The sequence below is a fragment of the Lissotriton vulgaris genome, chromosome 10 (assembly GCF_964263255.1).
Source record: "Lissotriton vulgaris chromosome 10, aLisVul1.2, whole genome shotgun sequence".
Lineage (NCBI taxonomy): Eukaryota > Metazoa > Chordata > Amphibia > Caudata > Salamandridae > Lissotriton > Lissotriton vulgaris.
Window position 1 is genome coordinate 503,512,893 of NC_141698.1, and position 15,806 is coordinate 503,528,698.

General features: G+C 47.8%; 1 protein-coding gene across 1 annotated transcript in view; it reads right to left on the reverse strand.

Annotated features, from left to right (window-relative positions):
- ERCC4 (ERCC excision repair 4, endonuclease catalytic subunit) overlaps positions 1 to 4,214 on the reverse strand; it is a 269,908-nt gene extending 265,694 nt beyond the window's left edge. Inside the window, exon 1 of the mRNA XM_086941358.1 lies at positions 4,005 to 4,214. Within this exon, the coding sequence (XP_086797484.1) occupies positions 4,005 to 4,178 (174 nt within the window). The 5' untranslated portion in view covers positions 4,179 to 4,214. The remainder of the gene's footprint in view (positions 1 to 4,004) is intronic.
- Between the last annotated feature and the right edge of the window lie 11,592 nt (positions 4,215 to 15,806).

A 15,806-nucleotide genomic window follows, 5' to 3' on the forward strand; every position in this document is an offset into this window, starting at 1 on the left:
GCAGGGATTTGCACGTTACGCGACTTGCTTGTACTCATGAACCTCGAATAATGTAACGTCATAATCAACCTGTTTTGTCTTATTAATATTGCACTTTACACTACACGGGGGTGTCCCAGTGACGCTTGCCTATTTGTTTACTAATCCTAACTACGCTTGCATTTAAAATGGTCGCTGCTATGCGGGATTCTAGTCTGCACATGCGTCGGTCATACCCATGTGATGTGACGCACTCGCAGTACGGGAGGGAATTTTTCGCTCATGCGCAGTACAGCTAAAATGACCGGTTTGTTTCTAACATGCTCTTCGCTTGCATTGCTGTTTTTGCTCAGCCGTTTTGTTCTGCTTAAATCCTAATGCTATAGTTATTATAAAGTAAGGGATGTAGTATAGCCAATCATGGTATACAGTGTATTCATTTTTTCTGTGTTTCTAAATTGTTTTCGCTTACTTTTCATGTAATCGATCTTTGCGGGCCTGGGAGAGGTGCGCCGTTCCATCTTTGAAGCCCGTGCGGTACTAATCACGTGAGAGGGAAAAGAGAGTCATACAGCAGTGGAACCCAGCCAGCTGGCTGTCGAAGCTAAGATGCACCTGGGAAGATGACCCATGCCCCGGGAGAAGACTTCAAATCGTACCTGCATTCGCTACATGTTGTGGTAATTTTTGTATGCTCTATTGTATTCTGAATTTCTATGCCATGGGAACTGGAATGTAAGGGGCGGGTTCGAAAACTGAATATTTAGTATGGGAAAGTTCAAATTATAGGTGGTGTCATGACCTAACCGCATCTCTTGTCCAATCCGAAGTTGGGGATCCTTACACTTGCAACATTGGTGGGTGGTACACTGACCCGAAAACAGTATAACTAGCCTAGGTTTAGCTAGAGAAATTGTCCGACTTGTCCGAATAGCTGACCTGTCACTGACCCTACGAACTCTATAGGTGATTGATACAGAGAGCTGCAGAGCACTCTGTCCGTAATTTCCACAAACTCAGTCTGGGGTGGAAAACCTTAAGTGCTGGCGAAGCACTTTGCTGGGAGATTTAAGAACCCAATCGGGGTTATTGGCAGATTCCTTGCAGAGAGGGAGTAGCGCAGGCGTTGCATCCGAAGCTGCAGGTGTTGGTCGTACCCTTTGGTGAGCCCAGTCCTGATCCTGTCCTGACTGTCCATGAGCTGTACCTGCTTGCCTACTGGCATCCTAAGTCCGTGAGGGTCCTTTCCCGCCTTTCCCAACTGACCCGTGGCCAGGGTTAGTCTTCATTCTGTCCTAGGTAAATATAATCCATGTGGGTGTTTGTCTATCTAAATCTTTTCTGCTCCTATTTTCTAAATAAAGCAAACTTGCCTATGTGATTTTTCTCTGACATTTGACTCTCATGTAAAATATTTTCTAGCATGTTACATATTTTTACTTACCTTTAGTCAAACACTGAATTTGTTTTGCGTATCTAGTATGTTCCACTCTTACCCTCCCTATAGAAAATAAGTACATCTTGGAAAGTATCTTTATTCTAACTCATTAGTATAATTCGAAATCAGCATTGTTTAGTATGTTCCCTTTCTTTACCCGCCTTTAGCAACGTCATGAAAGTCTGTTAGACATATTAAGCGTGTTCCTTAATTTTTCCTTTCCTTTAGTTCTCGAACTATAGATGATTCTTACTTTGATTCATAGCTATATTATATTTCTGATCTTAGTTATTGATGTTTTGATTTGTGTGAATTTCATTCTCATGGCATATGAAGAAATTGATGACTAGATAAAGCTTTGAAAACTTCTTGTGTTTGTGGTTATTACATGGTATAAACATTTTGCAAATTGTAAATGGTATAGTTGTTTAGTGTTATCTTCCTACCCCTGCTAGCTCCTGATCTGTCGTGATCACAAGTACCTGTGACAAGGATTTGGTAAGTCAGGTACACGGAAATAAGAGTAAGGAAACAAGAATTACTGATAGTGGTGTGTAAGTCACCTGACCAATAAATTATAGTGATAAACACGTTATGGGCCCAGTTGTGCATATTTTGGTAAATAAGAGTCGGGTGACCTGCGCGCTCTATCAAGATAGCAAACCACCATACCTGATGTCTGCCTTGCTTCAGGGAATCTTGCCCTATATGCTGGAGAGCTGAGAGTGGCCGAGAGTCTGTAACACAGGAAAGGAAATCTGACTAGGGAGAGCTGTTGAGCGACTTGTAGACCTGATATGGGGCATAAAGGTCACAAGCCCTCAGAAAGAGTTCAGAGGGAAAAGGGCCATTCAACCACAATACCTGAAGTGGTAGTAAATCAGGACATCTCGGTTCCTTTGCAACACAGCAAAAGGCCTTGTTGCTGATTTCAAGTCACACCTGGAATAATTACTGTCCACCAGTGTCATTCTCCCGCCTTGTTTTCTCACGTACAACCACCATTCTAGCAGTATAGCGGTGTTCAACAGATAACAAAACATGAAAACAGCTACAGTTAATCGCCTTTAACCTTCTGACCAGAAAAGACTTTATCAATGCTGCAAACACTTGTAGGCCAGTATAATCACCAGGAGACCAATGCCCTCTTGAATAGCTCTGTAGCCTACCCAGCCACTGGTGTAATGAAAAGTGAGGGGGCCTCCCTGCACGGTACTTAGAGGGGCCCCCACCGGGCTCAATCAGGAGCTCTTCGGCCAGAGTGCAATGCCAAGGGGACCCCTTTGAGCTAGAGGCCCCCCCCCGCACTGCAGGGGCTGCGGGGGCCTGTGTTACGCCCCTGTACCCAGCCACAACGGTCAACAACTTTTTGAATACAGGTATTTCATAAAGCCTTACATAAACCCTTCCTAAAACAAACATGCCTTGAAACAAGAGATCCTTCTTACTTCTGGCCAATAACTGACTGCTTTAGGACAAATATCTGCATTGGAGTACCAGCATGCTTATTACTGGAACTTTGCTTTCCCTTTGATACTATTCTTCATCCCAATTTCTTCATCCCAATTTTCTACAGAGACTTGAAAACAAACAGGGAGCGAACTGAAGCAGACTGCATCTTTTCTATCAGACAGATCATTATCTCACTTTATCCCTTCAGGTCAGCTCCATTCAATTCACAACAAAAGTACCTAACAGTTCTACTTCCTCTATAACACTTGCCTTCGCTCTCCATCGGACCTAATCTCCTTCTTCAATCTTAATTTTTACTATTATGCAGATAATACACAAATCATATTTAAGTATGAAATCCCATATGAGTTTAACTCATACTTAAATGGACAATGTCTCATGTGGTGAAATAAGGGATGAGCTCTAACCACAGCAAAATAAAAAGTCACAAATCGAAATATTCATATGCAGCAAATGGATTAAACACCACCCATTAACAATGTGGAATCAAAAACCAGGTCCGCCACCAAACAACTCGGCCAAGTGAGAAACAGGAGTAACCACAGACTCCAATCTTTCAATCATAGTGAGAATGTGTGTGTCCAATATGTTTAAACTGCACAGTTTATTACTTCTTTCCCTCATATTGGCTTTTAAGATAACAGTCTGCATTGCTTGCAATGCATAATCCGCACCACTTCCTGGAAGTATTAGCCCCCCCCCCCCCGAAAAAAAAGATGTTAATGAAATCAAAACTGGAAACACTGTGTTCTGGCGACATGGAGCTATAGGAGGCACTCGTAATAGTTTTTACCTGCACGGAAACAGAAATAAAAGTGAATGCAACCCCTGGTAGAGCAGAAATTACTACTAACAACACCAGAGAGCTCAGGTTTCCCCAATTTCATGTGAGAATACATAACTTATTCACCGTTTTTCTCTTTTCTCAGTGCATGTAGTCTTAACTATCATATTAGACAGTGAGGATAACAAACACCATTATGCAAAGATACAAACTGGATCAATTATTCGGGCAGGAAAACGTGAGAGATCTGGCAGAACATAACTTCAACTCTTGCATTAGTTCACTGCATTACAGGGGCTGAAGTGGAGATGGGGGACTACTTCAATTTACCTCCTCGGCTGTGTTGGTGTTCAGCACCAACACTAGGTTCCCCGGATCGCAGTAAAGTTTTAAAAAGCCAAGTAGAATACGGTCGATGCCGAGTCCCCGCGCGGTAATCACTAGCCCGTCCTCATGAAAAAGGTCCAAAAATATCTGGTTCTCATGCTCCAGAAGAGGAGCCATCTTCGGGATATGCCGGCTTTTCCTGTCACCCGGAAGCACAGTGGATAATTAAACCAACAGCTGAATGCGGTCCAGTGGCGCGTACAGAACAGAGATTTACCAGTGTCAAGGACATAGAAGTAAGACCAACAGCACAGCTAGACGTTTCTCCTCGTTAGTTGGCGGCCATCTTGGAAGAGGATTGCATACTGTCAAGTCCAATTTAGGAAAACAAACGACGTTTCGTAACATTAACGTTTTAACTGATTGGCACAATTGTAAGACCACTGTTTTTAATCTCTTTAACAAACATTCATATTTACTCTATGCTTAAAATTGATTTTATAGTGAACTCATTGAAATATACTCAACTTTGATTACATTTTGAAATCCATTAAACTTATTTTTAATTGATAATTGTGTCTCCCTTTATTAGGTCTCGCCTGGCGATAGCAGCGCATGCATTGCTCCCGCCATGCCAGTGCCTTTTGAAATCGATTCTCTGAAAGCTTTACATGCACGCGTAGGGATGGACAAAGATGGCTTCTCTCACCATTTATCCAAACCTAAGAACATGCACGCGTACGTACGGACAGTGGACAGTCCGACGCCATCTTGTGCCAAGCTTTCCATTGTTATGGCAACTAAGCTTCTGATAAGAAATCAGAAGCTTCCTCACGCTGCCTTGTTTTTATAGCGCAAACTTCACCCTAAGGTATCGGGTATCAGAGCGTATTACATGAACACCAGTTGCGCTACACAAGGACACTGTTATAATTGACTTGTCGCTTTCATTTACGAGCCCATCATTAAGTAAGTCCAGCAAGGCGGAGAGGGCCCGGGGTGAATGACGGGGTGAATGATCATAGGTGCATACATGCCAACATTTCAGAAGAGCAAAGAGGGAGATTAAAAAAATAAATCGGGAGAATGGGGCCTTGAATCGGGTTACTGGCATGTGTGGGCTTTGGAAGTGGCTGCTGCAGGATTTGACATATGAAACACAAATGCACGTTTTTTTCATACCTTTCAGAAGCATGGAACGCAATGGCAGGCAGAGAGAGGGTGATGCAAGTGTTGTGCACTGGCCTGGCAGGTTGCTGGCAGTGCATGCTCCGAACCCCCTCCCCCCCCCCCTCCGTGTGACAACATGGGCTAAAACACCTTCATGTGCACACACACACAGCCCCCCAACCCCCCAATACTTCAGAGGTCTTTAAAAGACCATTCCCTTGTTAATGACGCTTTGTTGTTTTTTCACCCCTTCTAGAGCCCCTGCATGGCCACTGACTATTGCTGGAAGATTTTGCACTTAACACAATACCAAGCCCTGTCACTCAGCTGAAACCCCGAGGAATCGGGTTTTTGCTTGCAGGAATCGGGAGGCGGGAGACTAGCCTTCAAATCGGTAGTCTCACGCCTGAATCGGGAGGGTTGGCATGTCTGTAGGTGTGTCTATCGCACACCAAGAGGGGTGAAGACCCACTGTTCCCGTGTGCAGCCCTTGTGTGCAAGTGTGCACTCTGCTTGCTGAAATCCGTGGATATTTTATACCTTCTCTGTTTTCTATAGCAACTTAAGCTTTGGAAGTGACACCAGCGCTGTATGTTGGGAGAACCGGCACTCCTGTGAGGCATTACACTGTAATGCATAATGGTCGGAGGCTGTTGGAGATTTCCAGAGGTGCAGCGTATTTGAAGTTTCCCTGTGTCCCACATTCTACTGTGTTTTGCGTTATTGGAGCCAGCTTATTGGGTGCTGCGATTTTAAATTATTGACCCTTCGGCACCACAGAGAAATTTTGGGATATTTCTTGTGGCAGTTTCGGCAACACAGGAGCCTCCGCAGTTCAATGAGGGGCAGAGACTGCTGGTGGTACTGTTTGGTAACTGCGAGTACTTTCCGCTTATTTTAATGCGGTTATTATTGCCCCATGACAGTTCAACCGCTAGTATACATTCAAACTTGTCACAAGCAGAGCGCAAGCTGTATTACCTGCGTCCTGCCATTCTTCCATTCCTCCATGGGGAGTCTTCTGTGACGTGTGACTCAAGGTTGTGGTGTACGTCTTACAGCACGGTGATGCCGGGAGCCATCCGGCGCAGAGTCGCTGGTACGTGCCGCCATCTTGTGTTTGGCGGTGTGCTCCGAGATTCTTCACTGTTTCCAGTCTCCTACACCAGACATGCCAACCCTCCCGATTCAGGCGTGAGACTACCGATTTGAAGGCTAGTCTCCCGCCTCCCGATTCGTGCAAGCAAAAACCCGATTTGTCTGAGGTTCCAGCTGACACGGATTGGTATTGTGTAAAGTGCTAATGCTTCCAACAAAGAGTGGCGATACAGGGGCTCTCGAAGCGGTGAAAAACCAACAAAGTGTCATTAACTTGGGAATCGTCTTTCAAAAACCTGCGAAGTACTTGGGGGGGGCTGTTTTAGCCCGGGCTGCCACAGGGGGGTAGGGGGTGCATGCACTATCAACAACCTGCCAGGCCACTGCCCAACACTTGCATCACCCTCTCTGCCTGCCATTATGCTCCATGTTTCCAAAAGGTAAGAAAAAAACGTGCATTTACGTTTCAAATGTCCGATCCTGCAGCAGCCACTTCCAAAGCCCATACATGCCAGTAACCCGATTCAAAGCCCCATTCTCCCGATTTATTTTTTTAAATCTCCCACTTTGCTCTCCTGAAATGTTGGCATGTATGTCCTACACCATTGTGCCAACCGCGTTATGTGTTTTTGTGAGATGAGGAAGCAGGATCTTTGAATCGTGGAGAGTTGCTGTGTCCCTTCATTGTTGCTGGGGATCGTCCAGAACACACTGAGGAGTCTTGGATGCCTTCTATTTCCTACTCCTCATTGGATGACGCAGTCACCTGAAGTTTTAGGACTGGAGACCTCGGGTGAGAGATCGCTCACCGGAATGAAAGACTTTAATTTTGTTTTTATTATTAAACACGGTTTTGGTGGGGGGGGGAGTGTGTACCCCTTTATGTTGACCTTTTGGTGGCATTGTGTGAGGTTGTGTGGCATTCGCTTGGTGCCCTTATTCAAGTTTCAAGGGTGAAGTGCACCCTATGGTGCACCCTGGTTTGGGGATGTTGTATCTTACCATGGGAGGTCAGTTTCTTTTAGGGGACATATTCCCTATGGTGTTACACTGTGTTAGGTTGTGGGGTAGTATAGCTAAGCGCCTCAATTATTATTATTTTTTTTAGAGAGGTGTGTTCTCTTTTGCCAGGTGGTTGTGGGACGGTGTAACTGAGTGGCAGTTTACTTTTTGGGGTGGTGTGTGCCTATGTTCTGGTTCAAAGGTGCTGTGTCCTACTGGTGCTCCATTTTACTTTTTGGAGTGCTGTGTGAAATTGTGCGAGCTGGGTGCCCCAGTTATAGGTCATAGGGCATTGTGTTTTCCTACCCATATTACGTGGAAGTTGTGGGAGCTAATTGCCCCATTTCAATTTTAAGAGGTATTGGGAGTTAAGTGCTCCAGTTATGCCCCTAGGGTGGTGAGTACCCTTTTGCGGTGAGATTGTGAGAGCTAAGTGCCCCAGTTGTGTTCCTAGGGTGGTGGGTACCCTTTTGCGTTTAGGTTGTGAGAGCAGAGTGCCCCAGTTGTGTTCCACAGGGTGCATTGTACCCTGTTGCATGTTGTTGGTGGAGTGATGAGCGCTCCAATTTTGTTCCACAGGGTAGTGTGTACCCTGCTACCTGTTGGGTGTTCTGTTCCACAGGGTGGTATGTACCCTGTTTCATGTTGGTTAAGGGGTGGTCCGTGCCCCAGTTCTGTTTCACCACTCTGTGCAGTTGTGTTGTGGCTTTTCCCCAAGGGAGGGGAATGGGGTTAATCTTATGTCTTTATATTTGAGAATGTAATGCATTCGTTTTGCATTTTATACATTGGTGTTTACATTTCTTCCTTCACTTCTTTAGTATTGTTTCCCTAAGGCTGGGGGATATGTTATAATTGACTTGTCTCTTTTATTTCCCTGGCTGGGACTTCCCTGTTGCTCAGCTTCTGTGAGTGGTAGAATGCCTGGTGACATCATGGAATGTTTGGTGCCTGGCTTATGTGTGGAGTGGCAGTTGATGGCAGGCAGGCTGAGTGACAGGGAGGTCGCTTCTGGTGGGGTTTACATTTCCATCCATCTATCTTATCCTGATGAACTTAACCTGGAACTAAGCTCAATAAACGTATCCTATTTTGTATACCTGGCTCAGAGATCCTCTGTTTACAACAGACACATATTCTATTTTGCCTTCCTCTTTTAAGTCTGTTTGTAATTTAGTTTACAGGTAGCGGTACAAGAGCCTATCTCCTCACTATACTAGGTTTAAAAGAAAGTCAGCCCTACTCTGGTGTCTTGAATGTCAAACACACAACAGCCCCATCCTGCACCACAGCCACCTCGGCGTGTTTCCATTGCAGCTGGCTGTGCGCTAATGCGCATCCCTGTCCAACAAGCGTGCCTACGAAGACCCAAACTTAAGAAGTGCCTTTACATATATCACAATAGTCATGGGCTCCGCTCGACCGCTTTCCCATGAACCCTCGGGGTCCTGTGCTTGCTGAGTTCTCAACACCAGCAAAACCTCAACATACACCGCAGACATAATTCTTTAAGACAGGTCCACTTAATGGTGATCTTAAGAAGCAGCACTCCTTGCTTTGCAAAAAGCAGACCTACCCGCCCAATGACAAAACTCACACCAGGCACTGCAGGGTCTGTAGCAAGCAAAACACTCAGCAAGCCCCACTTTTGCTCTTCAACCGTTTTGTTTGCAATTAACCATATCCGACTCTTCGTTTATGATGCTATAACTTGCTATATGTTTTGGGCGCACGCTGGGCAAAGTTGAACAACGTCCTTAAAATACTGCAGCTCTTTAGGGGTGGACAGGGCTATATCGGACTGATAAGCCCATAAGAAGGGCGGAACCAGTCTGGATTGCTTGTGTTCTAGTTCATGGAGGATCTAGCTTAGCAGTTATGGCTGGATTGTTCCTTTTAAAGCAGGATCGGGACTGATTTGCATATAGCTCAGTCCAAACAGAGGAGGTATGTTGTGCAAAATAACGATGCACTGGGATGTGTCCGAAACAATTTCCAGGGGCTGAAATTTATTCAAACATTCCATCCATTGATTTTGTATACTTTAGTATGTTGTCCTAAGTGGGACAGGTATGACAAGAGACGTGATTCCAGTGCACAATGTGTCACTGGAACCAGCCTATATCCGCCTGATGAGCCCATAACAAGTGCGAAACCAGTCCTGGACTACTTGTGTTGCTGTTCAGGTAGGATCTGGCTTGGCAATTTGGGCTGGACTGTTCCTACTGGCGCAGGGTCAAGACTGATTTACATATAACTTAGTCCAAACTGACGTGGAATGTTGTGCAAAATACAGATGGACAGGGATGCGGCCTGAGTAATTTCCATTGACTGAGATTTATTCTAGCATTCCATCTATACTTTTGTACACTTCGTTTGTCGCCCTAAGTGGGATGGGTATGCCCAGATGTGGACCCCGAGCACACTGTGTCACTAGAACCAAGCTATATCTGACTGATGAGCCCATAACAAGCGGGAGACCGGTCCTCAATTGCTTGTGTGTCTGTTCAGGGAGGATCTGGCTTGGTAGAGGGGGCTGACTGTTCCTATTGAAGAAAGGGTCAAGGCTGATTTGTATATAGCTGGGTCCAAACTGAGGTGGCAAGATGTGCAAAATAACAATGGACTGGGATGTGGCCTGAGCAATTTCCAGGGGCTGAGATAAATTCAAACATTCCATCCATCACTTTTGTATACTTTAGTATGTCACCCTAAGTGGGGCAGGTATGCCCAAAAGTGGACCCAGTGCACACTGTGTCACTGGAACCAGGCTATACCTGGCTGAGTAGCCCAGAAGAAGGGCAAAGCCAGTCCTGGACTACTTGTGTTCCTGTTCAGGGAGGATCTGGCTTGGCAGTTTGGGCTGGACTGTTCCTATTGGAGCAGGTTCAAGACTGATTTGCCTAATGCTTGGTCCAAACTGAGCTGGCATGTTGTGCAAAATAACGATGGACTAGGATGCGGCCTGAGTAATTTCCATTGGCTGAGATTAATTCTAGCATTCCATCCATACTTTTGTACACTTTAGTATGTTGCCCTAAGTGGAACAGATATGCCAAGACGCAGGTCCCATGCACACTGTGTCACTGGAACTAAGCTATATCCAGCTGGCAAGCCCATAACAAGGGCAAAATGGGTCCTCGATTGCTTGTGTTCTGTTTTGGGAGGATCTGGCTTGGCAGGTGGCGCTAAACTTTTCCTATTGAAGCAGGGTCAAGACTGATTTGCATATAGCTGGGTCCAAACTGTGGTGGCATGGTGTGCAAAATAATAATGGACTGGAATGCGGCATCAAGTAATTTACAGTTGCTGAGATTAATTCAAGCATTCATTCCATCAATTTTGTATACTTTAGTACGTCGCCATAAGTGGAACGGGGATGCCCAGACGTGGGTCCCGTGCACACTGTGTCACTGAAACCAAGCTATATCTGACAGATGAACCCATAACATGGGCAAAACCAGTCTGGATTGCTTGTATTCCAGTTCAGGGGGGATCTGTCTTGCCAGTTCGTCTGGACTTTTCCTATTGGAGCAGATTCAAGACTGATTAGCATATCGCCTGGTCCAAACTGAGGTGGTATGTTCTGCAAAATAACGATGGACTGGAATGCGGCCTGAGTAATTCTCATTGGCAGAAATTAATTCTAGCATTCCATCCATCACTTTTGTATACTTTAGTATAGTAAAGTGAAGCATTACAAGTAAATAGCATGGGAACAGATATGTATTTGTGTGGAAGCAAATAACTGTAGAATAATATTGGTGTAGGTTAAAAAAAAAGGTCAGGTGACAGTTGAACTGTCACACTAGACCTAAAAATCTATGTAGGTTAATGACTGCCCTCCACCCATCTATGCTGCTGCCAGAAAAAAACAAGATAAATGATTTATATATATATGACACTTTAATAGCATTCCAGGTACATGTATCCATGCCCCTGAAAGTTCAAACTTAGGCAGATGGATAAATAAACAAAATGATCACAGCAGCATGGAGGTCAAGCACTTTTTTGTGTAAGCACACAACGTCTTCCCAATCACATGTACTACTGGCTCCCAACATGAGGGCAGAGCCAAAGCCCCTCTCCAGTGTTGCTCACATAATTGTCTGGTGACACATAATAATGTAAAGATGGCAATAAAAATACTTTAAAAAAAAAATGGTCTGGTGACACCTGCTCTGTCAAGCCAGACCATGAAATGGAGCAATGATTTGGCCACCTATTGTAGCAGCACCATTATGAAGGCATGCGCATGCATGATGATTTATGCTCCCCTGTGTCACCATGCATTCGCAGATATGAAATGACAAGGGCAAATTTCTTTTTGTTTATTGATCAAAAATAAACATAAATATTAAATTGCAGTAATGCAAAAGCACTCTTTTAAGTCTCAGGGGCCAACAGCACTTTGCTGCTTGGCCCTTCATAAAAGTAATATATATATATTTCTAAAGGACTGGGTAGGGGAAAATGAAAGAGAGGGTCAGGGAAATAAAATAAAAATAAGGCCGGGGCGTGGCCTGGCGGCGATCGGGATGGGCGCGTAGCGCCGGAGCACGTCCGGGGACGCACTGAATGCCCCGTAAATCTGACAATATAGGCAGCACTCACCTGTTTGCGTCCCCCAACTCACCCGAAGCTCCGGAGTCGGGTGGTACGCTTAGCTTCTCCATCGCTTGCCGGGTGGCTGAGTGGTGCCGACCGGTGGATTCGAGGCCTGTGGGGCCTAACTGCGGCAGAAAGCACCGGCCTCCAGTTACAGCGCGGGCCGACTAGGAGAGAAGAGCGCTGGTGCCCACGCTCCTGGAATAGCGGCATTCGGACACCGGAGGACACAGGGGCACGCCCGGCTGTTGTCTGCCCCACGGAGGGGCCGGGCCCTGATCCTCGGTGCTAACATAGGCGCTGCTCTGGGCCCCGAGGTGCACAACAGGAATTGGGGGCGACCGAGCGCCCTGGCGGAGAGCTGTACAGTGGGCCCATATTTATTGAGGACAGACCTGAGCTGCCTGGTGACTGCCTGAGGGCTGGCCGGACGGTCATTGCTTTGCCTCCCTGCGGACCCGGTGAGAAAGAGAGGAGGGGGGCCAGTGGTGGTGGGCAACTGCATAGGAAGTGGAGGAGTGCCACGTGCAGCGGTAGAGGAGTGAGCGGGAGAGTCTGAGGCCTGGCGCTCTGGGGGTAATTGCAGCGGCGGTGCAGGACCTGACCTGGCCCCCGTGGCGGAAACCTATACCACGGGCATTGTTGTTTTGGCCGCCCAGGGAGGCATAGGAGCTGCGGAGAGGGCCCGTGACGAAGACCACCACAGGGACCACAATGCGCCGCAAGAAATCTACCACCACGCAGATGAATACTATCGACAATTATACGGCACAGCCTGGGGGGGCCGAGGCGGGTCACCCTGGAGCCTCCGGTACTGCGGAGCCGTCCCTGGCCGCCATCATGCAGGCGATTCGGTCACTGGGGGCAACGTTGGAAGCCAAAATTGACGCTGTCTCGATAGAAATGACTCTCCAACGAGCTGACCTTAACAAAACATCTGAGAAGGCAACCCAGAACCCGTTGGCGATTGCGATTGCGGATCTCCAGCAAACCACCAAGGAGCTGCAGGGCCAGGTTGAGCGACTTACTCAGCAACAGAGGCACACAGAGGCACGCCTGGAGGACCAAGAAGGAAGGGCGCGGAGAAACAACGTGCGCGTGGTGGGGGTCCCGGAGAAAATGGAGGGGCCCAGTGTAGAGTTATTCCTGGTAGATCTCATCCTGAATCACCTAAAGCCCAAGAGACTCTCTAAGTTCTTTGTTGTTGAACAAGCGCACAGAGCCCCGGTCCCCCCTCCTCGCCCAGCCCCCCTCCTAGAACGATCATTGCAAAGATCCTGAACTTTAGGGACCGGGACGCCATCTTGCAGGCCGCTCGACAGCATGGGGACCTGCGGATCGAAAATGCTACCATCCGGTTCTTCCCGGACTTCACTATCAAGGTCCAACGGGAGCACAGGTCGTTTGATGCAGTTAAAAGAGAGCTTCGGACCCGCGGCATCAAGTACCTGATGTTCTTCCCTGCGCGCCTCAAGATTCTTCTGCGTGGGAAATCATACTTCTTCACATCTGCGGAGGAAGTCTTCACCTGGCTGGAGGAGCAGGCACAACATCGAGACAGTCCGCGGCAGGGAGATAGCTGGAGAGACGTGGCGGAGCGGTCCCCGGCCTCCTCCGCGGGATCGGCGGAGAGGGGAAGAAGGAACCATGACGCGACTCGAGGGACTGGTGGCGCAAGGGCTCGCAGCATGTCGGCCTCGCCTGACCTGGGCTGAGGTGGGCAGGGGAGCCACAGATTGGAAACTCGAGTGGGAGAGAACGTAATGTATGAACGCTCCGCTGTTGGGTACTTCCTGTGCAGGGACATACCTATTCAGACTGGCCGATGGGCGTGACATTTGGTCCTATGCTGACTCCTGGGGGGGGGTATATGGCACTGGAGGGAAAATGATTGGGGGGGCGGTCGGGCTGCGTAGGTGCCCAAGGCCTGGTGTGCCCTTAAAATTGTTTGTACTCTCCTTGATTAGGGTGCTGCAGGGGCTGATTAAGCGACTGTGGGGCAGGTTGCTGTCCCCGGGCGGCTGGTCTGGTCGTCACTCACATCCCTAAAGTTTTCGTTGTATGGGCGGCAGGCGCTCTGCTGGTTGGGGTTCATTGGGTCCCGTTGACCTGATAAGCAGGGTAGCAGGGTGGGGGGAAAGGTTGGCGAGTTGGGGGGAGCAGTTGGTTGTGTAATCTTTGTGCTTTGCTTTTTGCAGACATGTGTGCGTAGGGCTCTAGAAGTATGGTTGACGATCACAAGGGCGGAGGGCGGTAGTAGGGTAGGGCGAATGTGTTCCTCCTGTTTTTTATTCATACATTATGGCACATACATCGGCGACACAGAAGGTTAACATCTTATCTTGGAATGTCAATGGTCTACAGAACAAAATAAAACGCACCATGGTCCTTCAGTACCTCCGCAGGCATGCCCCGGACATAGTCTTCCTACAAGAGACGCATCTAGTGGGTAATCATTATCAGGCGCTCAATAGGTTTGGATACACACTGCAGGCACACGCGGGCTTTACCACGGGCTCCAGAGGGGTTGGGATTCTGGTGAAGAACTCACTGGCCCTAGTGATCAACCGCAGGTGGCTTGACCCCTGGGACGTTATGTAGCACTCTCCGGACGGTGGGAGGGTTCCGCTGTGAATCTCTGTTCAGTATACGTCCCGCCCAGGTTGCACGGCACCGCATTTCCTGACCTAGGGAAACTGCTCCTGGAGCTGCCAGATGGAATCCTGTTAGTGGGAGGTGATATGAACGATGTGATGGTGCGGGAGGTGGACAGGTCGGGGGCCCCGCCAGATCGGGGGTGGGAAGCCAACTTGGGGTGTTTGTCCATGCAATGGGTTTAGCGGACCTCTGGAGGGCGCACAACCCTCATCTTAGACAATACACGCATATATCAGCGGCACACGGATCAGGGTCCAGAATTGATTACCTCCTCATACAGGTGGGACATATGGGGCTTTTTTACAATAGCTGTCACAAAGCCAGAGGGATATCTGATCACTCCCCGGTGGGAGTGCAGATGAGAGGTCCCAAGTGAGATTGGTCCACTCCTCCTCGGCTAGATGCTTTTCTATTTAAAGATGAGGAATTCCAGGAACGGTTCGGAGATAGGGTGGATCTCTACTTAGATGAAAATGTGGGCTCGGTTGGGTCCCCTAGTATCATCTGGAAGGCATTCAAAACTGTGGCGAGGGATTTTGTACAGGCTGAAACTGGGAAGAGAAGGAAAGAAAAGCATGCCCAGGTCGTTGATTTGAAAATGGAGATTCAGGCCCTGGAGAGTGATAGGGGGGACCCAGGACCAGGAGATGAACATTAGTCGTATGCTACGCCTTAAAGAAAAGGAATTAAGGGATGTCTTAACTGACCAGGCTCGATCGCACGCTCTTGCAACGCAGGGCCGGGTATACGATCTGGGGGATAAAGCGAACAGGATGATATCCTGGCTCGAGACGAGAGATAGGGATTGCAATTGGGTCCCAGGCATTAGGCAGGTCGATGGGGCCATGAGAGAAACCGGGACGGAAATAGCCGAGATGTTTGCACAATACTACGAGTCCGTCTATCGTCCACACACCGAGAAGCAGGAGTGGGAGTGCACCGCCTTTTTAAGGGATATCCCCCTCTCATTATTAACGCCAGAAGATAGGGACCTCTTAGATTCTGATATTACAGTGGAGGAGGTAGAGGCGGCCATGAGCGATATACAAGCAGGAAAGGCTCCGAGCCCTAATGGGTTCCCCGCAGAGGCGTTTCGGTGTGTGTCGGGACTGATTGCCCCTCACATGCTACACATGTTTAACACCGCCAGGGAGGACGGATTGCTCCCGAGGGACCTGAGGTCTGCAACGATAGTCGTAATACATAAATCGGGCAAACCACAGGATCTATGTAGCTCCTATAGGACTATTTCCCTCCTTAACTTCGAAA